We start from the raw sequence: 25,034 nt of genomic DNA on the forward strand, positions 1-25,034 counted from the left end.
CCAACTTTACTTGATTAATAAATGTAAGGATTCTTAAGTGGACATACCCCAAACCCGTAATAATCATTCGTAGATTATTTAATTAATTTAGCTAGGCTTGTTCTTATATTTATTTATTTTGTTATCTAGGTTGATTCATTATCGTGCGAGGACGATCCGTAACGTAGTTGGAGTTGATTAATTTGGAAGCTATGTCAGGCAAGCGAATCCTCTGTAGTCTATAAATAATATAATATTGAAGTAATATTTTACTATATGAGTTTATTGCATTCATATCATATATATAAATATTATTTGTTGTTTGGCATAATTATATTTATTTTACTATTTCATAGTTATTCATAGATTATTAGTGCATTTCTAAATATAATATCTTGGATGTGCATGTCTTATAATTAAAAATGTTAATCATTGCAGCATTTGCACGGATCACCCTGTAATTAAATCCCATCTCGATATTGCTCATCTACTCGCTCAACCAGGGGTTAAGAGCATAGTGTATTATACTATTATATTATTATCAGCCAACACCTGAGGTCTTGTAGCTTGTGTAGCATTTAGGTGATCATATTACTAAGTACGGAGAATAGATTGTAATGACCCAAGTTAGTAAAAAAAGAAGTTGGACATGACGTGATTGGCCACAATGTGGTCGGCCTTGTGCACAGCATGCCTTGCATGCTAGGGTCACGATGGAGGTGACACGCACCTCCACCGAACCCTCCTAACTTGGCATCACAACGACTCATGGAGGAGGGACCGAGCCCCTGACCACTCCTTCGCCGCCATGCAACCACCATGGTCTCTCTCTCTCTATAATTTTCTCTTTCTCCTCTCATTCTCTCAATCTCTCTCTATCTCCCTCTAGCCACACAGCGACCTCCAACCACCAAGAAGAGCCGTCGTCGGCCCTCCTAGAGGTTGGCCATTGAGTGGCCACCAGCGGCCGTTGATCTCCCTTGCGGCTCAGCCCCTCTCCTCCTTTCTTCATTTTCTTCCTTCCTCTTCTTCTTCTTTTCCTCCTACTCTTCTTCTTCTTCTTCTTCTTCTTCTCTTGGGCAAACCCTTCGTTGCAGAGATGCAGGGCTTGGCCCAGCACCCTGTAGCACGTGGATGCGCTTGGAAGGGCTCTTATCAATCAATTAGGAATCTATTATTCCTTATTTGTAGGTAAACATCACCTTGAGGAAGGGCTCTCATCTATTAATTAGGAATCTATTATTCTTGATTTGTAGCTAAACATCACCAAATATAGTATAAGTAATACCATAATTAATATTTCTATAATATTATTAATACTATGTATATTAGATTCCTTATCCTTACTTTATTTAGTTGAATAACGGAGATGATCTCTCTATCTTGTATTGTAGTAGAATATAAATATATAGCTCTCCTCTAGGGGCTTTTACAATTTAATTACATTTAGCCTTTTGATTTAGCATATAAAACTAACATTTTATTATATTAAAATGTACATAATTTATATTTGTAATGCACAATATACTCTATTATTATAAATAAAATAATATCAAATGCAATTAAATTGCAAAAGCCCCCTCTCTCCTCTAATTATGGATAAAAATAAGTATAACACTATCGAGTATCGATTCATTGGGAGCTCTCTATCCTGACCGTTTCCTACAGGAACCGGAATTTCCACAGTATACTGTAGAATTGGGAGCGCTCTCTCTCTCTCTCTCTCTCTCTACACTCTAATTCGCATTCCCTTTCCTCTCCTTGTTCTAGGGTTCCTCAACCATGGCCGGGAGAAATCGAATGCCACCACACTCCATGAAGGGCGCTCCTCCTCCTCCTCCGATCCACGACTATCCTCGCGGCCCGATGCATCCCGCGCTCCTCGACGACCTGCGAGGCCCGATGCTGCCCCCGCCTCACCACACCGCCGCGATCATGGAGGAGCGCCTCGCCGCCCAGTTCCAGGAGATCCAGGCCCTCCTCGTCGACAACCAACGACTCGCCGCTACCCATGTCGCCCTCAAGCAGGAGCTCTCCGCGGCGCAACACGAGTTTCGTCGTGTATCCCATGGATTCGCCGCCGCCCAGGCCGATAAGGACCTTGAAATTCGCGAGGTGAAATTTCGTCGAATTCTGTGGAATTCCCTAGTTCTTTGCTGATCTTGTTTTTCTTTTTTTCCCTTTAACTTGGTGAAGATTGTTCTTTCCCTCTGTATAACCCGATTCCATTATAGTGTTCTTAATTATCTAGTCAAAAGATTGTTTCCATTGTTACTGAACGCTGTGTAATACCCGGTTCTATTTTTGGGGACTTCGCTTTTGTTTGTTTTTTGCTAGTGAATCCTATGTTTGTACTTGATCTCTTTTGTTATTGAATCCTTTGCAACACCCGATTTTAATTTGGGCTTTCACTTCTTAGAAGAAGATCCTTGTCGCCTACTAAATCATATATTTGGACCTTATCTTGTTAGTTGTGTTCTCGGTCTTCGTGAAATATCGCATCCTGATACATAATTTATCTTGTTAGTTGGGTTCTCGGTCTTCGTGAAATGTCGCATCCTGATACATAATTTGGGCAAAATTTATTGTTGTAGGCTTATGAGAAGGCAATGAAGGTGGAATCAGAGCTACGGGCAGTTGAGGGCATGCGGACGGAGCTTATACAGGTCCACGGGGACATACAGAAGCTCAATGCTGCAAGGCAAGAACTTACTTCCCAGACTCAAGCACTCACTCAGGAATTGTCTCGGGGCTCAGCTGACTTGCAGCAGGTTCCAGCGATAAAAGCTGAGATTGAGACCATGAAGCAGGAGGTTCAGCGTGTGAGGTAGTGTAGTATTCTATTCCACGTACTGCATTACTTCTTTTTATTGGAGTCATTTATGTCAAGAAATTTTCTGGTTTACAACTTGTTTGATTCTAATAAGGAACACCTATATAGATTGAGCAATCTCTTGAATGATTCTAATTTGGATTTGTGGTGCCCATGATAATCCTGTGACTTCTGTCAATCACTTGTTGGAGAACATGTTTTCTTGTATGAGTGATAGGAACACATGAAACTCAGAAAAAAAAGAATAAAAAGGAAAAAAGAAAACAAAACCAAAATAATGACAGCAATCCACTATAAATTGATTACACCATCTCTCGTCATCCCTGATAGAATAATGTTGCTAGAGGCTCCACTATAAATTGATTGCAACATCTCTCTTGTCATCCCCGATAAAATAATGTTGCTAGAGGCTCAACCCTGGTATCATTTTGGTAAATTAGAATTACCTAAGTCCAATTGTTTTGTAAATCATAGAAAACTAGTTCTGAATTATCACAAGATTGATTGCAATGTCACAGGAGAACTTGTAGAGGATATTTCACTTCAGTAAGAGGGCATATATAATCACAAAGTTCAAACACAACTAATTTTGATGTCGAAGATCAACTAGAAGGCGCGTTGATAAACTGTGGACTCCACAATCAGGAACAGAGAACGATTGAAGGTAAATTTATAACTGGCATAACTGAGATATAAAACTGAGGATTAAAAACTCTCTTTCCTTTCTTCATCTCTTTCTATCTCTTCTTCCTCTCTTCTCATTATTCTTTCTCTTCTCTCAATTTTTCACTTGGGTACCTTAATTCCCAAAGATCTCTTGAAGGTTATAAATGCCTTACTTCCTCCCGCTATCTCTTGTAATCCAATTAGGAGAATTATCACCTAACTATCTCTTCTTCCAATGTATGAAAAAGTCTACCCCCTTGCTTAATGATTTCTTACATATCTAGTGTTAAATATGTGGTTGTATATCTTTCTTCCCTTGTATTTTTTACTTCATTCTCCATGACCTAATTATAATTGATTAATTTCGCTCTTAATCCAAACTCTAATACCATCTGTTGGGTCTATTTCTAATGGTTCGTAGTAGGATATCTTTCTCCACTTATTGTTTACTTGACTCTCCATGACCTACTCATAGTTCTGATTTAGTCCAATTTCTAATACTATTTGGTTGGATTGTAGTAATACTCTCCTACTGCTTGTTGGGAGCATGCCCATAACCTTTGGTCAGTAGGATATTGCTAAACTATTAGAGGGTGTAAAATAACTAGAGTTGACTCTAAGAATCTCATTTCAATGAAAGAAATTATGGAGCCACAACAAACTATTATCTAAGCAACAGAGCATGGATCCAAAAATCACCAATTTCGATCCAGGTTTGGTATCAATCAGTTGGCTGATATCAAGTGGGTATCAGTCGTATCAGCTGATACCTTATTTGAATCAGCTGAACACCAGGTCGAGATCAGTTGATTTTGATATCCCTGTATAAGACCTAATGCGAGAGAGAGGATGTGCTCCTCCTCATTTTCTCCTCTTTCTCTTCTTCTCTTGCTTCTACTTCTTTTCTTTTTTCTCCTTTTTTTTCTCTCTCCACGTTGAGAACCTAATACTAGTGGGTGGATGAATGTCACCCCACTTATCTGTCATGCACTTTCTCTCTTTATATGTGTGTTAATTTGTGATTTTTTGTTGTTATTGGAGGTAAGTTATTATTAAAATTTATATATGTGATATATTGTTATATATTATATATATATTTTTTATTTTTTATTTTTGAGTAAGTGATTATTTTTTTAAGCTTTTAGGCTTCGTATGTGAGGTTAATATTTTTTTTATTGTACTGTAATTGTTTTTAAAAATTTAAGAAGTGTCCAAACAATAGTCCACTATTACATTTGTGTACTAATCACACTAATAACAATTGATACATAAAATCTATACATCCATAGCCACACAATAGTATGTGAAAGAAGTCTTAGAAAGAGTAACAGGGAAACTACTCGAACGGGAGGATCTACATATCTGTGGGTGTCAATGACTAGATAGAGGATCTTCATGGCACCCAAATCTCCCATGAAGCAGCTCTCCTACAAATTTAAATACCATTCTCTCTATATTTTAATCCAGTTATGAGAGAGGAAATATTTACTTGAAGTGGGAGTCCTTATGACGAGGCCCCACCCAGCGAGATTTACTGAAGATAGGATAGATGAGCCAGAAATGCTTAGTTAATGGGAATAAGGATGGAAATGCAAAAAGTTTGTGATATCGTGTACTTAAGTTCAACATATTCTTTTATTTGATTCAGATTATAAGGCAATATATAAGGTTGACCCTGTTCATGGCACTAACTCGTAGGGCTGCAATTGAGGCTGAAAAGAAAGGATATGGAGACAATTTTGAGCAGGGGCAAGTGATGGAGAAGAATTTGATATCAATGGCGCGTGAAGTGGAGAAGCTACGTGCTGAGGTTGCAAATGCTGAGAAGAGGGCACGAGCTGCAGCTGCTGCTGGCAATCAAGGTAACTGACTAGCTGCGCATGTAGTTCTCTCCTATTTTTAACTGCACACGAGGACTGAGAATGATATAAGTGAATCTCATTTGCTTTTATTGCTTTGCAATATTATTTGCTAATCTTTGAAGGCAGCTAATGCCAATGTACTATAGTTAGATTTTCAGCTTATAGCTACCCTATTTAGGATTTTTTATGTATTAGATTCAATATTTCAATTGACTTTTGTCTTCATCAGCCTTTTACGCTTCATTGCTCCACAATATGTACACTTGTCTTTTGAGGTAATTAACTATGGGTTAAGTAGGAAAATAGTCAATAGAACTTATTAAATACTCTAAATCATATATGGATGGCATCAAATAAGAAGTTTAGGTTTAAGCTATATAATGTTCATGTATCTTGAAAAGGAATGGAGATTTAGGATATGCTCACAGCAGGTGCTGGCAGAAGATTAGAATAACAAGCCAATTCATGTTATTTCTTTTCCCTATTGTTTGGATTTGGATCATAGGACTTTATTCAAATAGCTATCGTCTTTAGATCTCTTGATCATTGAAAGGTATGACCGAAGAACAAAATGATGCTGACTCAAAGGGTTTCAAGAGAGTTATCACTGCTATTCTAATACTGCATGATCCACTGCAATATGAGATGTTATCTTCCTATTTTACATACTTCAAATTCTACCTCTTCTTCATGAAGTTGATGGGATTCTTTGGTATCAATAGAGTTGGAAGATTTAAAGTTTCTGCCTTCAATAACTAGAAAAGAACCATATATTAGAATGCGATATTCTTGGTGAAAAGGTGTTTTTGGTGAATCAATAAGATTTTTTAAGTAGACCTATATAGTTTATGTAGCCTAGGGATGAGAGAACATGATGATATTAGGAAGGACAAGGATGTACATAGATCGATGTGTAAGAAGAAAATACAGGGATTCAATGAATCCCTTTATTTGTCTGCAAGTACCTTTTCCATACTAGTATGGCTAGATAGATAAGAACGAGGAAGATAACTCACGAAACCGTGAAGAAAAGAAGATCAAATTCACATGATGGTTGGGGAAGGAAGGCAACCTACTTAGTTTGTGAGAAAAAAGGAAAGCCCATCTAGATTGTAGGGGATAAGATAAAGCATGTAATTCACCACTAAAAGGAAGAGGAAGGACAAGGGGAAAAGAGAAGGAGAAGTGGAAGGATACGGGAAAAAGGTAAATGTGGAATCCTCCACAAGAATAATAGTTTTCAAATTTCCATCATTTTTCTCTTTTATTTTCAGAATTCCCCTTAATAATCTAAATTTATCAGAATCAATCTTAATTTAATCTTGACTAGGGCTCTTTTAACTTAAAAATCAACCAAATCCTAATAAAGCTTAACTAAAAACAAACTAACAGGCAAATATTCTAGATTTTACGAGTTTTAACCAAATATGGCACTTTAAAACAAATCTAAATTTTAGCTAAAAAATACATCCGAAAATAAAAAAAATGAAAATCTAATTCCCATAAAAATCCACAAAACAATGAACAACAAGATGCTAACATCATTTTGACATGTATCTTTTTCTAGAATCTAGTCAACTCTAGTAGATAATCAAAACAAATTTGTCATAGTAATTTTTTTCATGAGCTTATTGTAAGTTTGCAACCATTATCCAAGTTACTCTTTTTAAGTATTAAAACATGCAATGATGCAAGTTGGCTAATCTCCACTATACAATTTATTTAACATGTGAACTTAAGAGCAAGGATTGCTATGCCAGTCAGTAGCAAGGCACATGCTACGGTACTTGCCAATCATGCCACAAGAATAGAGGCTCCACTGCGAACTCATGCAAGAGAGGGAGAGAAAAAGAGGAGAGAGGGAGGCTATTTACCGTGCTGCGGAACCTCCACCACCAATGCACTCTCCTCGTCAAACACTTGTCATCGCCATTTTGTCTCCTCATTGTGTGACTTAGTAGTGGAGATGGGAGAAGATGATGGCAAACATGAGAAAAATAAAAAGGATCCGCTTTGTAGATCTAACTTAAAGTAGTGGATCACGAGGATGACGGTTTCACAACGATGCTCTCCACTATTAATTGCCTTCTCCAGCCGCTCTCCACCATTAATCGCCTCTAGGAGCCACTTGATAATGATAGATCACTGCTAGGAAGTGAGAGTAGGGCTGTTGTGTGGCACCCATTGTGCCACGTGCCAATATTGCGCCTGCAAGACAATCATTGCATAAAAGGATGAATTCCAGTTGACTTAAATCCATGATATTTGCTCATATTTCTTGGAGCCATACAATGAAATATTGGTGGGCACTTGTATAATCATGATTCCAGTTTTAGGATTGTGCTGCTGTGATTATTCTCTCTCATTATGAAGTTGTCAATGATCATGATATCTATGGTGGTTTTAGTGGGGTTTTACTGCATATCAAGATGAAATCATTCAAGCTTGAGAATGGTATCCTATAGATATTCGTTCAAGTCGTGATTCTGCAAATTATAATGGGCAATCTGCCTATTTATGCAAATATACAATGTGTATCATCTGGGAGTTCTCATATATGAACATACTATTCTGCCTCACATAATCTTTTTCCTGCATTTTGCAGCTGATATCTGGCTGTTAAACTTTACTATTATAATTTTTCTTTCAGAAGCAGAATTATGTGATCTGATTTTATTTAAAACAAGTTACTTAACATTATTTCTGGACTTACACATGTTATTATCGTATGATCTGTAGTGATCAAACTATTATGTATTTTCTTTAGCTGCAGGTTATAATGCAAACTATAGGAATCCTGAAACCAGTTATGCAGCAAATGCTTATCCTCCTGGCTATGGCATGAACCCTGTATGACTTTTGTTTCTGCTATTAATTAGCTAGCTTTTTTTTATGTATATGTCTCGTTGTTTACATTCTTCTCCTGATTCAGGCACCTGGAGGTGCTGACGCTGGTACCCAGTATGGAGCTGGTTCTGGGCCTGGTTCTTGGGGTTCTTATGATATGCAGCGAGCTTATGGACGAAGATAAAAAACATGGCCTCAGTTGACATTATCCTGTTCACTTGCATAGACCTAAGCTTTCTGCTGCAGCTAGTAGCTACATAGTTTACATCTGAAGTGTGGTTAATCAGATACCATGTTGGGTGGTAGGATCCCTGTCTAGTTACTTTTGGTACTTGATCTCCTAGCTTTTACTATGTAACTTCCAGTCATATGCATCAGCTGTCTTTTCAATGACATTCTATTCGCTTGATTTACGCAATTAGTTCTGTTTATATTGTGATTCAACATTAAATACGGATGCCATAATTATCTGTGATTGGGATCATCTAACCTTTAGTTCTAAAAAATTGAGATATCTTTCTCATTAGCTGATGCATTTACCAAAGTTCTACTTGTGGTTAATTCCTACCAAACTCTGGAATGTTTATCCATTGTTAAGTAGCTATTAGAATTCCTTTTATGGGGTTAATGTACCTATACTGGAAATGAGTCATTTGGAATGCCGTTGCTGTTGATTAGATGCATTAAGATTTGCAGCAATTTTTTATTCTTGAAAATACTTTCTGTAGCTTTCTACAGTTATAAGCTTGCAGCAGGTGGCAGTTTATATTCCTAATGTAGGCAATCTCCATGCCTTATGAAGTGTCACTAACTGTTTCACTATATTGTCTATCTCTGGTGGATGATTGTTTTTATGGACATTATTATATGTGAGAGTTCCGGCTTACCTCTTATTAAGATGTTCAATGTGTGTTTTGGAAATGGTTATAGCTGGTGTGCTTCTCAGCATTGCAGGTGTCTTTTGGCCTGAGATACCTGATACATGCATGAGTCTGATCCTTGGCACATGTCCTTTCTGACCATCATTGCCTGCTAGGTTTCTTACTTTCTTGTTCTTCAGCATTCTAGTTTACTGAATTATTTGCCTTCGTTGTTCTTGCTATTGGGGTTTGCACTTTGGTATTTGGACAGTTATAAGTCAAAATTGTTTGTTTTCATAGGTCTTAGTGTGGGACTGTGGTTTTACTGATCTTATTATTTGAAGAGAAATTTAGTGACTGACTTATTCTGTTGTCAAACTGTGTCAGAATCTTGAGATTGTGATCTTCATTTTTTTTTGTCTACCGGGTTTTCAATGAAAGTTCCTGAGAATCTTATTCTGTGTTCCTGGGACACACTAATAAGTCTCAGATTCTGTTGATGAGTTAGATAGTTGACTTGGAACACTTTTAGATGCTCCAGTTGCTCCTGCACACTTCAATTTAGTGAAACCTTATCTCTTATATGTCCTTTAATATTTATATACAAATTGTCAATATCTAACACAAGTTTGACCCCTGTGGCGGTCGGAACTGTGCAACATGAATTTTGCTCACCCTATATTGATTGATACAGGTGTTTGTACAGTTATTTATTTGTTTGCATTTACTATTAGGTTTCAGCTTATAAGCTTGAGAATCACTTCCTAGGTCATGAAGTACTCAAATCGTGTTGGATGAGAGTAGTAAGAGATCAGACATTCAGGTAAAATTGAGGGAAATTGAATTTTGCCAAATCTTCGGTAGAGATTTATAGAGGAAAACAAGGAAATGCTTGAATAGTTGACAATCAAAGATGGGTAGATTCTGCAGATATTTGCTTCAATGGGTCATCTGAGACCATTACTCTAAGTTTGAAATATTATTCAGATCCAATTAGGATAAAAGAAAAAATTTCCATTTTATGTTCCTAAATATTGAAAAAGGAATTAACATTAAGTGAGATTAATGAGTAATGAAGGTCAAATAATTAAAATCCCTTTAATGGGGCCACTCATATAAGTTCCTCTATATTTAAAGCAGAAATTTGGTCAAATAAGGAAAAATGAATACCTCCAATTTCATTTATTCAAAATTAGGATAACATGAAGAAAAGGTGTAAATGAGTAAAATTGATAACAATTGAAAGCCTGGGATTGTAGATGTAATGGTGTACCTTTCTTTCATTCTTCACATTAAATTTACTGCAAGATTTTGATACAGTTGAAAAGTATTAATTGCCTTATTGACAGTTTGGCTGCACAATGACAGGCATATGCATAAAAAAAAAAGGTATTCTTATATCTGTTGATTGTGTATTTTTATGTTAAGTGTTAAACCATAGTTTTAGGTAAAAGGGGGCATTAGAAATTCCATTGAGGTGTGGTAGGCCATATAGGCTCTGCCAATCAAGAGGACATCATGCTGACAACATGGCAAGCCATGCTGAGCACTGATTGGTAGGTCTCCAGGCATCAACATGGAAATCCTTGTTTCTGCACATTTTGGGCAACAATTATATAATTCCCTGAAGAAATGAGGAGATCGTTGTAGATTATTGTTCATTAGAAACATTTGTATTTTGCTGAAACTGTATTGCTGTATCACTTTTCATTTAGATGTTCCGGAATTTAGATTCTTCTGAATACTTGCAGAACTGAAACTCTGCCATCGAATCATCTAGTATGGTTATATGAGTAGCTGCTAAGTCAACCACCTGTATGTGAAGAACTGCTGACCATCTGTTTATTTTTGTTATATTACTCTTCTCTTTATCCCTAGTTAGTTGTCCAATCATGTTGTGATGTTCTTGACACAAATTAGAATTGCTTGTTAGGTTGAACTCATGTAGGAGAAGGAAGCTTAGAAAGTAGAATAGGTCTTGTCCTTTCTGTTACATGAATGCAGACATAACCTTTGCTCAAATGGAGAAATATGTGCTAGAACACATAGTTGGCGCATGAGAGAACTGTTATGAGGAAAGAATTTTCTATTGGCAACGCATCGCAATTGAGCCCCAGTGGACCAGTTTTATCAAGTAAGTCATATCTTGTTTTTTCCTGATCAATCTTGGTTTTGTCACTAATGGACTAATAGGAGTTTGGTTTTTCTTTGATATTTTTTTTTCCACAACTTAACAAAGAATCTTTACTAAATGGAGCTGAATGGAGGAAAAAGATCAATATAGCTGACCCGACACAGTATGTTGTTGTTAGATGCTTTCCTCTTTCATATTTTAGTTGTCCTATTTCCTCAGCAAGATTGGAAAACAAGAATTATGAAACTTTTACTTGGTGGATGTTATGTACTATGGGAGTACGACTTCTGTAATAGTTGGTTATGGAAAGATTCATTTCCAGCTGCAGTCCTCGCTAGAGTTTAGGTTTACAGTTTCAGTTCTTCAATGTCATTGTTAAAGACAAAGCAAAGTTTATCATCACCCCTTTTCTTTTCTTGCTCTGCTAGACACAGAAGGATCATCTGTATATACATCTACAACTATATCTTCTCTTTCTGTATAACAGACTAAAAGCCAATGATACATTGATTTTTTCTTTGTGTACTACTTTATCTGTGGCCATTTTTGGAAAAGCCCTCTTTTACATAGGTCTATTTGAGAGCTCCTTCCATCTTGTGTTTTGAACATGATCAAACCATTTTGTTGGCCTGCATTTTGGCCTCCTGTTGATATTACTTTTAAGCACTTTGTCCTTTTGACTCTTCCCTAGCGAACTCATCATGATGTAATGACGTATAAAAAGTTTAAACACATCCTCAAAGCTCCACTTATCTAGAGATCAGCCATAATGGAGCAGAAGTTGAGATTTAAGGAGTGCTAATTTCCAATCGTTATGATTAAAACAACATGCTTGCTGAGTTTTAAAAATCATTTTGTTCCGTGAATCTTAAATTTCCTATCTAGGAAATTTTTTTGCATGATCTTATGATTGTACACTTCTATATTGTCCTCCTAGATAATGTCCTTTTATGTTGTATTCATGTTGTTTAGTCTCTTGTGTCAAGTCTAGATTAAATTATTTAGGTCTGTCCACAGTTGCGTGTGCCTAAACTACAAATAGTAAGGTGGACTCTACTTGGCAGCTATCAACTTTTCTGGGAAGTCTTTCCTTGATGTTAATGTGGTTGAAATTGGTTGCCAGTTTTAAAGGTTTAATGTTTAATGTGTTAGCTGGTTTCATTGTTTTATAGAACTTTTGCCTTTAATGCCTAGGCTCCCGCTTTAGACAAAGTATAACTAGGCTCTACTTAAGTCCCACCTTACTATTTTGTATCATATTTTAATATGTTGGTTGACTTTGAAATTCAAAATTTTGTAAATGTTGATAAATTAGTGAATTTTAATGGCTTGATAAAATTTTCTTTTAACTATTATATCCTTTATTTGTTTATTAAACTGTTTGAATTTTGGGTGCCCACCTAGGCACACGCCTACTGCCTAGGTGCTACATAACCCCTTGTATGCCCATGTGCCTTGGCCTTTTAAAACCTTGCTTGTTTTAAAATCTCTCTTCTACATTGATCTTCTCACGCCGAGTTGCTCTAGTGGCCCAGCATATCTCATATATTTAGGAAATTGCTTGAATGATGATAGTTTTGAGAAAGGTAAACGTGTCAAATGATGTGTATCGCCATATTTTGTAGTTTTGTCACTTCTGATGTTTGTAAAGTAATTGGTGCAACACCTTATTCTACCTAAAATATTTATGAGAATAGAGTCATGGTCTTATTTGGTAGCCTCTTCCAGCAAATATAGTTCTTTATTATTTTCTAGGTCTTATTTATCACTTCAATCTCTTCATTACTGCTAGACTTTTGTCATCCTGTAATTTCTTACTATTTTTACCTGGTTTGATAGAACCTTTTCTATTCTTATGCTTTGTGAGGCTTAATGAAGGCTCTGTTATTGCATTTTCCTATATAACTTTTATATCTAAAACTGTATCCTTGTGAATGTGATAAGTTTCATTGTTTCTACTTGTACATAGACCATTGTTTTGTTTGTCAGTTGTTCTGACTTTAGGTTTTTGTTTTCATATTTTAGGTTTTGGCTTTTGATGCTCTTTTGAAAGTTCTGTAGCATGAAGAGATGCTAAGGTTGAGGTATGGTGATCCTTTCCATGTGTCGTGCCCCTGTGCTTTTGTTATAACTGCTAGTCTTTTTTGTTTGTGATGTTGAGCTTTTTCATACGATTATTAATGCATGTTCAGTGTGTACTCATTGCCCTTCTTTTCCTTGATTGAGAATCACAACAATTTCTGAAGATCTGCCCTAGGTAATTCTTTCATGATTTCCTCTTTGTGAACAGTTGCTAATGTACTTTGCTATGGGTAAGACTGCGTATATCTACCCTCAAAACCTGTGTAGGCAGGAGCCTTGTGCACTGGGACACCCGTTATGGTCATCTCATGAGAAAATCTTGCTTTGGCCGAATGAGTGATTTTCAAATTGTGAATTGTTTTCAGTTCTTTTTAATCTCTTTACCTTTATCTTTATTGGTTTATTTATTTACTCATTTGATGCTTAAATTGGGGCCAGTCTAGGGCCCTAATGTTGTAATAGGTTGTCAAGCAACATTTTTTTGTCTTCTGTAGAATCCAGCAACTACTTATGAGCTGATAGTACTACCATAATGAAAAAAGCTCTAATAAAAGTTTTGAAGTAATGTTACCGCTGAAGCTCCTTAATAGAATGATCATATTTGCTATTCAGATAATTTGAATCAAATATAGCTTGGAAGCAGTGGTTTTGATTGCACATGGGCTCAGTTTCTATTTGTCCCTATCTTGGCTTTGTTAAAGAGATTCATCCTCTGCGTGAAGATCAGATCTGCATCATAGAATGTTAGAATCAAGGAAAAACAGACTATCATGAGATGTGACAAAGCAAACGCAGACACATCCATAGGATGGTGATGTGGACTTTGTGAATCTCAAATTCAAACAAGTGAATTAGAAAGCATATACTTGTACTTCGCATGCATACAGACACCCATAGATGGACTCCTTTTTTCAACAAGCTGGAGATTTTCATTCTGTTTCTAAATGCAACTCAATTATACCCTTTTTCTAAAGAAATAGGCCCAAGTATCCCCTTCTCTTTTAAGATGCTTCAACTACTCATTGCAATAAAATGAAAGACAATAATAGATGCAGATAGTGACTAAAACCAAAAGCTAGATAGGCACATCTCACTCTGACCTCTTGAAGTAACAACTGGCAGCTCATTGTGACCTATTCGATCCAGTAAGCTTGGTATGCAGCCTTACCTTGTTGCTGCTAGTATTACAAGATTAAGATATTGATTTCTATATTAGATAATAATGCCATTATCATGGACTGTGATTTTCTTTTATATTGCACAATGAGTGTATCTTGGATTCTTGGTATCATTATTTTGATAAGTATTAGTTGTTATATTGTATAACTTATCGCTTAAAACATGCTATGCCTGTTAATGAATCACTTGTTCATCTATGGAAAGATCTAATTCAAGGTTCCCAGTATCAGGATCGGGATCGGTATCGGCCGTCCAGAAAAACGATACGTATCAGTTGTTTGTATCGGATCGAATTATTTTTTAATTATATAAAATCCTAAATATTATTTAAAAATACAGAAAAATGTAGAAAAATGTAGAAGAAATGACAAAAAAATAAGAAAACAAAAATTACTCACATATGAAGTCTAAAAACTAAAAAAATATATTAACTTACTTAAAATTTAAAACTTTGATGAATATCGAGCTGGTTCTCGTAAATTTCTATAGTCTTCATCATCATAATCATCATAAGTTTGTAACTATTAATGTCAGGGACTTGATGCTCTAAAAAGTGATTTCATCATACTAGGTTATATTGTATGGATCTTATTGTGTGACTTGCGTCTGAGGAGGATAATATCCAATATTTGGATCTTGTGCCTGAGAATACTGAGGATAATAACTAGCATATGGATCTTGTGATGGCTTTAAATAATAAATACTTGATGTACCATAATCATAGGAAGCAACATTCTCATGACGTCGCTGATATGTATATATATCCTCAGTTTTTCTGTCTTTAATCCTTATGCCTCCTTGATTTTCCTCAACAAATGTAGATGGAACGATCTCACCATCATATGTATCATTAGGACTATGACTAGTACTAGTAGGTATACTATCTCTCGCTACTGAACGATTCGTACTAGTCTCTGTCATCGTCATGGTCTCTCCCAATATCTTATCTAATCATGGGTTATCTCTGTCATCTAATAACCTGTCCTCTATTTCTCTGATTCGTGGAGTTAAGGGGTCTTCTTTAAAAAACATGATTTAAATCAATCAGTTCATTTTCTGCCTTCTTCTTAAATTTCTCTCCCTCAATCTCATATTATAATGACAAAAACTAACTTATCCAATATTTTCATTGTCAATCGGTTGTGTGTTTTTGTGTGGATTAAGGAGAAAATAGTTCAATTTCTTTCACTTAAAAATTTTCTTTGCTATTGGCGTCAAATTTGGTGCCTTCTCCCATCTATAGATAGTCCATCATTCAGCTGGAGTGTTATGAGATATAGCTGCAGCAATTTTAGCAATACTAAATTGCCCAGCTCTTAATCTATATCTCTCCATCTGAAATCAGAAATATATTATTAGCTTATTGCATACTGATTATATTAAAAGTTAAAACTTAAAATAATAATAAAATTATTTAATTGAATTATAACTCACTTTTTTATCGAAAATGGAGAGAGTGGTAGGTGGTGGGGGTGGGGACTTTAGTTATTGATGTCCCCCGGGTCGGATCCGACTCGTTTTGGTCGAAACGACCGAAACCCTAGCCAAAACCAGCAAACGGGTTGGGATCGCCGATCCCAATCTGTTTCGGCCGAAACTGGAACCATGATCTAATTATTTCTGTACTCTTTTTTAAGCCATTTAATACGAAAACCAAATATATGTCAAAAAATGCACAAAGTCAACTTGTTCAGACTATTTAGTTAAAAATGGTTGTCATTTTACTCGACTCAAAGCATAACAACATGGAAACAAGCCCAATTACATGTTAAATCGTCTGGCTCTGTATTGTAGTCTGAATTTGCATCTAGAACTTCAAAATTGGATACAAAAACATCTTGGGTAGGGTGTATTTAATATGAGCTTTGTTATCTAAGCTGTGTCGACAATTACTGGAAAGAATTTTATCAATCTCAAGATATAGGCTCCATCAAAGCTCATTTAAGTAATTTGATATTGGTTGAGAATCTGAGTGAAACACCTAAACCTCTAAATACACGTGTATACTGCGTAGATAAATCCTCCCATGCGGTGCATCACGTGACCTGTCAGTAATATATTTTCACAAAGCACATAGAAATATAGGTTCATACTATAAATGATCTCAAGCAAATATGAGTCTGGATACAAGTTCCACATGCTACAATAAGCTTTCAATGATACACATCTAAAATACAACTCTAATGTCCAAAATACAATTTTAATCATAAAACTCTTGTTGGGGCTCAATACAATTAATAGAAATAGCTCTAACTGAAATAAAGACAGTTACTCCTTGCTACCTGCACTTGTTTCCCCTAGCTGAAACACCCAAACCTCCAAATACACGTGTAAATCGCATGGGTAAATCTCCCCACGCGGTGCATCACATGACCTGTCAGTACAAGAATTTCACAAGGCATACAATAGCACAAATTCACCATAAATAAACTCAACCATAAGAGTTCGGATACAAGTTTCACAAGCCACAACAAGCCTTCCAAATATACATTCAAAATACAATGCTAAAGTCCAAAATACATCATCAATCATAACGTCCTCGCAGGGGCTTAATACAACTAAAAGACATACTGAAAAAGAAAACCAGCTACTCCTCGCTACCCGCACTTGCGTTCCCTAGCTCTGAAATAATGCCATCAATAGGTGGTGAGCTTACAGCCCAGCGAGTAGGATCCATACCATCTAAAATAATGACATCGCATGTGTATATACATTGTATGCCTATATTTGTTAGCAATAACAATATGGTTGTTGAGATGGCTTAACATGAGTTACTAAATCAATACAATCGATAAATATTATGTCCACACAGATATAAAGCTTGATACAATCTCTTATTCGTACACATCGCAATCATAGTGTTTACATGTTATGTATAGCAATAAAAGAGCAGTTTAGTCATTTTATGCCTACCAAAGCATTAATCATACTCATCATCGCTCACCGAGCTATTCACCACACAGGGTAAATACTCTCAAGAAACAATCATCCATCATCTCATACATCGAGGGGGGATATATACACATCTAGCGGTAATGCCACCTATACGTGTATGACGACACTACAAGTGACCGGTTGTCTGTGGCCATCAGGCTAAGGACCCCGGTCGTAAGTCCATATCTCACTCTCTAAATCATCACCGCCCTCAGCGGGTGAATCGGGAGCCCTCGGCTCTTCAACAGACGCCCTAACCCTGCGTCGTCGGGTACTACTAGAGTTATATCCCCGCCTCACAATCATGTTCTTCTATCATCATAATCTAGTTCTGACTATACAGTATAATTACTTGAATGCCACACAGGCTCCCGACCTCAGGTGTAGGCCGCTAACAGTATAGTCATATAAAATACACTCTACCCTTAACCCTGGGCTGAGTGAGTAGGGGTACTGCCTAGTCAGAATCCGAATACTAATGATAGGTGGAAGTGGTGCAGTGTCTATGAGTGTATAAAGCATGTCATAGTCATCATGATCGTTACATTCTATATTCACAACAGATATACATATAGAGCATCATCACACTAATGTTTATGCTACATTAACATTCTCATAATATCATGATGAGCAAATTATCAATAACTGCATATGTAAAGACATGACATGATATACTAAATGCATGTATTAATACCGACACTTCCTACAGTGTCATGACAGGTATAATGACGGTAACTACATTATTCTAGATTTTGTATAACTCTACCCCCCTGGGGGGTCTCCACAGTATGCTAAGTCTTATCAGCTAGTCGGCTTCTCCGGAATCCCAAAATCCTCTTCACGCTGTGTCAATCCTATTAATTCATGCAAGTAATGCCATACGTAAGATTAACGAACTAATAGAATTAATTTTTTATTATTAGAGAATTTATGTTTAGGCATATACATGAGTCGGGGTCTCCTAGGGTGAGTCCTATGTTATCCTAAAATTCACATGATACTAAATTGTCATTACGGGGGGGTCAGACTAATTAAATCAGGTGGAAAAAGATAAACAGGGTTATAGGGTTCAAATGGCCCCAAATGGGCTAGTCTAGAGGTAATGGGTTAGGCTCAAACCCAACCCAATAGGCAAGAGGGCCTTGGTGCAAGGTTGCAAGAGGTGGGCTGGGGGTCCAACCACAGCCCACCAAGGCTTGTTGTGGGCTGCAGTCCAACCGCAGCCCACCACAATCGAGTTGGTGGGCTGCGGTCTGCAGCCCACCAAAACCGAGCTGGTGGGCTGCGGTCTACAGCCCACCAAAACCGAGCTGGCAGGCTCGATGGCTCTGGGTCCGGCTTCGGCGTTTTGTCGGCAACTTGCGAGAGAGGGAGAGAGGTAATGCGGTGGAGGAGGAAATGTGTGGGGGGGGGGGGGGGGGAGGTTCGGGATGGCTGCAGTGATGGGAAGGATTTAAGGGAGATGTGGAAGGTGGCGTGCACGGCAAGGGAAGGGGAAGAAGAAAGAGAAGAGGGGACAGGGGGGGGCAGAGTGGCAGGGGCTGTCGGCATGTGCGTCAGTCAGAGGGAATTTTTTTTTTTTTTTTTTTTTTATTTTAAATTTGGGGTGTTACACTAGCTCTGAAATGATATCACCAAGAGGTGGTGAGCATACAGCCCAGCAAGTAGAATCCGTACAATTTATAACAATGAAATAACAGGTACATATCTCAACGCATGCCTATAGTCGCTAATGATAGAATAAGCTTATTTAAATGATTTACAATGAGTTACTAAATCAATGCAACTGATAAAGAATATACAGTACTATTCATGAACATGCCTACTCCTAAACATATCAGGATAAGAAACAAGTATAAAACTTGATGCAATCTCTTATTTATATAAATCTCAATCATAACATTTACATGTTATGCTTAGAAGTAAAAAGAGTAGTTTTCCCCGTATTCACGCAAGTCAGGGCGGTTTAGTCATTACATGCTCACCAAGGCATTAATTATATTTTATCATAGCTCACCGAGTCATTCACCACATAATGTAGATATTCTCTAAAAATCATCCATCACATAACCAACCATCATCTCATATATCAAGGAGGGATGTATATACACATCTAGCGGTAATGTCATCCAAACATGTATGGCGATACTGCATGTAACCGGTTGTCTGTGGCCATCAGACTAAGAACCTCGGTCGTAGGTTTATATCTCACTATCTCTAAATCATCACCACTCTTAGTGGGATAGTAATGAGCACTCAGCTCATCAGTAGACGCCATAACCTTGCGTTGTCGGGTACCGCTAGAGATATATCTCTGCCTCACAATCATGTTCTTACTATCATCATAATCTAGTTCTGACTATATAGTATAATTACTTGAATGCCACTCAGGCTACCGACCTTAGGTGTAGGGCACTAATAATATAAGTCATATATGATACACTCTACCCTTAACCCCGAGCTGAGTGAGTAGGGGGCACTGCCTAGTCAGAACTCGACTACTAATGATAGGTGAAAGTGGTGCAGTGTCTATGGGTGTATAAGTGATGCAAATCTAGTATGAATGTAATATTTTGGAGAACAATCGACCCAAACAAGTAACTAAAGTAAAATATAGTAAGTAATAACTAATAAGAAGTTAATTGATTAAAAGGATCACTACTAGATGGAAAGAGAGAAAACCACTCAGATAAGGCAATAGCTTCCTTAACTCTCAAATAGGTACATTGATAGTAAAAAGGCCTAAAATATGGTGTAAGGAAAGACTTTAGAATTTAGGTTTACCAATAAATGGAATAGTAGTGCTTTTACTTTGAAACCAAGTCCTTTTTTTTTTTTTTTACGTCTGGGCACTCAAAGATTCTCTTTCACTATTGGAATCTTTTAGACAGTAGCAGTAACCAACGAAAAAATAGAGATTGAAGGAGAGGTTTAGAGAGGAAGTAGAAGAGATTATAGGAGAATCTTATAATGGAGTAGGAGAAAGGGAGAGCAAGGGAGAGAAGAAAAAGACCACAGGGGAGAAAGTGAGAGATCTCAAATAAATATTGTTCCAAATCGTTCCTTATTTCTCACACAATAACCCTTAAATAGGTTAACAACTTTGATTCTAGCTGATTCTAATAGGAACTTATTTCCTAATAGGACTCTAATTGATCATCTTATCTAAATTGACTAACCCAATTTAGGTAATAAATCAATGTGGACATTCCCCACATATAAGCTTACCATAACTATCTATTGAGATTCTAATAGGAATTCATTTCCTAATAGGATCCTAATTGATTAAGTCTTACCTAAATTGACTAACCTAATTTAGGTAATAACTCAATGCGAACATCCCCCGCATATAGGCTTACCATACCTATCAATTGACTAATTCAATTGATTATTTGAATTAAAAATCAACTCAACAAATTAAATGTAAAAATAAGTTGAGCCTAATTAGCTCAATTAGACCAAAATTGGACTCAAGCAATTTTATTTTGGTCAAATTGAAGATGATGCCCACATCAATAAGTCATGTTATAGCCATCATGGTTATTACATTCTATATTCACTACAGATATTTATGCAAGAGTTTCTCATACCAGAATACATGTAGATCATAGTTATACTAATGCATATGCTAACATTAACATTCTCATAACATTATGATGAGTATACTATCAATAACTGCACATGTCAAAATATATTATTGGTATACTAAATGCATGTATTAATACTAATATTCCTATAATATCATGGAAGGTATAATAACTGCAATTACATTGTTTTAGACTTGTATAAACTCTACTCGCTTGGGGGGTCTCTATAGTACTCTAGTTTCCCTCAACTAGACGGCTTCTCCGGAATTCCAAATCCTCCTCGCGCAGTGTCGATCCTATTAATTCACGCAAGTAAAGCTATACGTAAGGTTAGAGAATTAATAAAATTAATTACCTTATTAGAGAATTTAGATTTAAGCATATGCATTAGTCAAGGGTTCCATAGGGTGAGTTCTATGTCATCCTAAAATTCACACTATTTAGGTGGTTAGACTAATTAATCAGGTGGGATAGAGAAATTGGGCTATAGGGTCCAAATGAACTCATTGGGCCTTGGCTAGGGTAACGGGTTGGGCTCGAGCCCAACCCAACAGACAAGAGTGGAATAGCTCGTGGGGTGCGGTCCAAACTGCAGCTCTAAGGGTTCCATGGGTTAGACCGCAACCAAACTAGCTCTATGGGCTCCATGGGCTGCGGTTTAGACCGCAGCCCACTAGCTTCATGGGCAACCGCAGCCCACCAAGGGCGTGGGTGGGGATTGTTTAACCCCAAACAACCCCCACCCTCCCTCACCATCCCCTTCCAAAGGAAGGAGACAGAGGGGGCGAGAGAAGGGGCCCGACGCTGCCGATAGCCTGCGCTGCCGGTAGCTCGCCCTCGAGGCCGGTGGCCTGTGACCCTCACCTGGGGTGGGTGGCTAGCTGGACGGAAGGGGAGGGAAAAGAGAGGAGGGAGGAGGGCTCAACGGTGGCGGGGCGTAGCTCGAGCTCGCGCCAAGCTGCTGTCCGCCCTCCTCGCCTATGGGGGAGCGGGAGCAGCTTGCCTCCCAGCTGGGGCGGCGAGGCGCACCCAATGGCTGGTGGCCATGGAGGTTCCCCTCCCTCCTTCACTAAGGGCTCGAAGCCCATTTAAAGAAGCCCCCCTCCACCGGAGCTCTCGGACCGGCGGCTAGACGTGAAGTCGTCGGCCGTCGAGGACTCCGATGATGGTGAGGGGGAGGGGCTGATTTACTGGAATTTAATGGCTGGGTAGGGGATTTACCGAGGGAGTCACGGTTGGTTTCGTCGGCTCCGGGGCTTCGTCGGCTTCGGTGTCGACTACATGAGAGGAGAGGGAGGGAGAGATGGTGGGGTGGAGGTATAGAGGGAAATAGAGTGGGGAGCGTCGGTGGTGTGCACGGTACGGGAAGAAGGAGAAGAAAGAGAGGACGGGGGTGGCAGGAGGCTGGGACGCACGCACTTGCGTCGTTTTTTTTTTTTAATATATTTCAGGGTGTTACACTGAGATTAATTTGAACTACCTGTACCATGGCGGGATAATATGAAGCAAAAAAATCAGGAAAAAAAATCCAATCTCAAAGAGAACCCAATTTGAAGGTAGCTTAAGATGAATCAAGTGCATTTGGAATATAATGTTTTAACAATTCTGAAAAAATAAAAATGCCCTAGGATATCGGATCCACCATATGCTATTAATAATAAAATGCAAATAATAAGCAAAGAAAGACAATCACAAACACAGATTTTATGTGAAAAAAATCACAAATCCTATTATCAAACCATTCACTAAAATAACTATAGTAGTTACAAAATAGACTTACAGATTATTTGTTGATTCTCATGACTATATTTATAAGGTCTTATTCATTCGAACCCGCAATGTACTGTTTGTCGTGATCGGTTCCCAATTTTGATAACCCTTGAAATTATGCTATCGTCTCAGTGACCTTCGAGACGAAGTCTTCAAAGATTTATAAAAACAGAATATGTGGAAATAATAATTGCTCAAATAATAATTGAAGAGATTGTCCACTTAAAGTATTAAAGTCCAAATAGCCCTAAAAGATTGTCTACAAAATCAGCTGGAAAACAGTATTATGTAAGTGCGTTCGAACGCCCTATCGCCTAAACTTCTTTTCCTCGATTTTCATTCCCAAAATGGTTAGGACCATTCTTCTTACACCCATGCATAAAAAAGTTTTGGACTTTATGATTTGAATCATTTTCTGAAAGTATGTTTATCTCTTGAATTTGTTCATAGGAGTTTATAATACTTGTGCATATGCTCATACAAAGGTTCTAGACATTTTTACACATTTAGAATATTTTGAAACACATTGCCAATTATATAAAACCTTACAAAATTTTTGATCAGAAATTGACTTAGAAAATCAACATAAGTTGCTCTGAGTAACCATAATTCTCCTAGTAGTTAATATCATATCATAGGATAGTTCATTTTCACATCTAATTAATGTCCCTACTCCGTTGAAAGTAATTTCAAGCCCAATTTCAAAGAGGAGTCTTGGCCCATTTAGCATCGTGTTATGCTTGATATTTTGTAGAATTGAGTTAATCATGAGCCTTTTGTGAGTGGCTTGAATCAGTTGATTCAATTGGTTTTTGGGTGGCAATTCATAACCATAAACTAAAATATTTTTGTTCTCAACCATAACTAAATTAGAGTTATTTTACAGTTTAGAGTTTTATTGAAGTGGTGGAAAGTAACTTGGACCCAACAGGCTTCATCAGTTTCCAGTAGTGATTTTTTTTGTTTTTTTTTATAATAGAAGTCCATAGCCAGCCATTGGTTTTAGTGTTTACCAGTGGCAGTTTGTATAGATGGTTTTTGTTAAGCTTCTTTTGAGAAGGTCATACTGGCTAGTTAAGTTGGAAAAGTTTCGGCTACTTGCTTAAGGTTCATGGAACCAATAAATCCTGGATAGTGTCATGTGAAATGGATTCCGTTCTTATATATGTTGTGCCCTCTTTATCTACTTAAGCTCTGTGATGAGCCTTCAAGGATTGTAGTATTCACTGCCTGTACTGCTTGCCAGTTTTCTATTATTGAATACCAGTTCCATAAGGATATTCTGGAACTTGTGGTCTGTTTGACCACTATATGCATATGCTATGATGCTCTGTCAACCACACCTGGTAGGACCAGGTATATTTTGTCTGCAGTCAACGTGCATATTGTAGCTAGATACTAGTGAATTAAGGATGCAATCTGCATAACTAGCTATAAGCATTGTGACATCAAGATTCTTTAAATGCCTATATATGGTTAATGATCTTTTGTTAGCTCGTATAGAGTATTTACTGAGTTAACTTGACACTTTGACAGTAATTTTTTAAGTAATAAGGTTGTAAAATTCTAATATAAGCGCATCCTAATGCATGAGGCTCCCACCTACGCAGGTTTTGGGGAGGGAAAATGTATGCAACTTTACTTTTATTTCTGTGGAGGCAATACTTGGACACATGAAATCTTGGATGCATGGGAGAGGCCTTAGTGTCACACTGTGTGGAGCTCTCAATATAATGTAAATTTGATGTCTTTAAATTCATTTTTTTTTCTTATTCCTTTTTAGTTCTCACATACGTCTAACATTAAATTGTACTTATCTTTCACTTGATATGCACCCACATTGGCCCTTTTGTGTAAGATAGCTAAGCAACACCTTGGCTGGTCACACCACATAACTAACTGCCTTATGTACTTCAAACAGTTGTAGAAAATGTCTGGTCTCTGATTTTGGCTGGAGAATTTGCAGGCTATTTGTTTGACTTGAAAGTAATAAATGACTCCTTCCTTTTCTTGGTAGATGTTGCTATTAGCCTTAAGATTGGCCAGGATTAATTTGAGATGCATTGTTTACCAATTGGAATTGCCACCCATTTTGGTTTCTCATGCGAATGACCCTAATTTGGGAGATTCACTGTTCTTCTATGGTGGCATTGATAAGAAAATGTATGGGAGTGCATATAGTTGATTATCTTATACAAATTGCTTCAAAATGTAGTTCACTTATCCCTGAGTTCTTTAATTTGATGTTTTTGTTTTGCCAAGCATTATACTTTCATTAATCAATGGTTGTAAAACTTAAAA

The 25,034-nt window shown here is 37.3% G+C and overlaps 1 protein-coding gene across 3 annotated transcripts; it reads left to right on the forward strand.

Annotated features, from left to right (window-relative positions):
- Positions 1–1,627: 1,627 nt before the first annotated feature.
- LOC140758960 (protein FLX-like 1) lies at positions 1,628–24,728 on the forward strand. Of its 3 annotated transcripts, XR_012104176.1 has the most exons (7): positions 1,628–2,094; positions 2,574–2,806; positions 5,177–5,340; positions 8,108–8,190; positions 8,273–8,489; positions 13,207–13,265; positions 24,344–24,728. XR_012104176.1 is itself a non-coding variant. In XM_073095384.1 (5 exons), the coding sequence occupies exons 1-5, from the start codon at positions 1,762–1,764 to the stop codon at positions 8,369–8,371; spliced, it is 912 nt and encodes a 303-aa protein (XP_072951485.1). In that variant the 5' UTR covers positions 1,628–1,761; the 3' UTR covers positions 8,372–8,660. The 3 variants fall into 3 exon arrangements, 2 of the variants coding, with proteins under 2 accessions (XP_072951485.1, XP_072951486.1); XM_073095384.1 differs by lacking the exons at positions 13,207–13,265; positions 24,344–24,728 and having other exon boundaries at positions 8,273–8,660; XM_073095385.1 differs by lacking the exons at positions 13,207–13,265; positions 24,344–24,728 and having other exon boundaries at positions 8,114–8,190; positions 8,273–8,660.
- The last annotated feature ends 306 nt before the right edge of the window (positions 24,729–25,034 follow it).

This window comes from Typha angustifolia, chromosome 4 (assembly GCF_048772165.1).
Source record: "Typha angustifolia cultivar Huaian chromosome 4, ASM4877216v1, whole genome shotgun sequence".
NCBI lineage: Eukaryota > Viridiplantae > Streptophyta > Magnoliopsida > Poales > Typhaceae > Typha > Typha angustifolia.

Bases quoted from the DNA above. Each gene is read 5' to 3' on its own strand.
- LOC140758960 (XM_073095384.1), top strand. From the start codon at position 1,762: ATGGCCGGGAGAAATCGAATGCCACCACACTCCATGAAGGGCGCTCCT. The intron at 2,095-2,573 runs GTGAAATTTCGT...TTATTGTTGTAG, and splicing joins AGGACCTTGAAATTCGCGAG to GCTTATGAGAAGGCAATGAA. The intron at 2,807-5,176 runs GTAGTGTAGTAT...ACTAACTCGTAG, and splicing joins CAGGAGGTTCAGCGTGTGAG to GGCTGCAATTGAGGCTGAAA.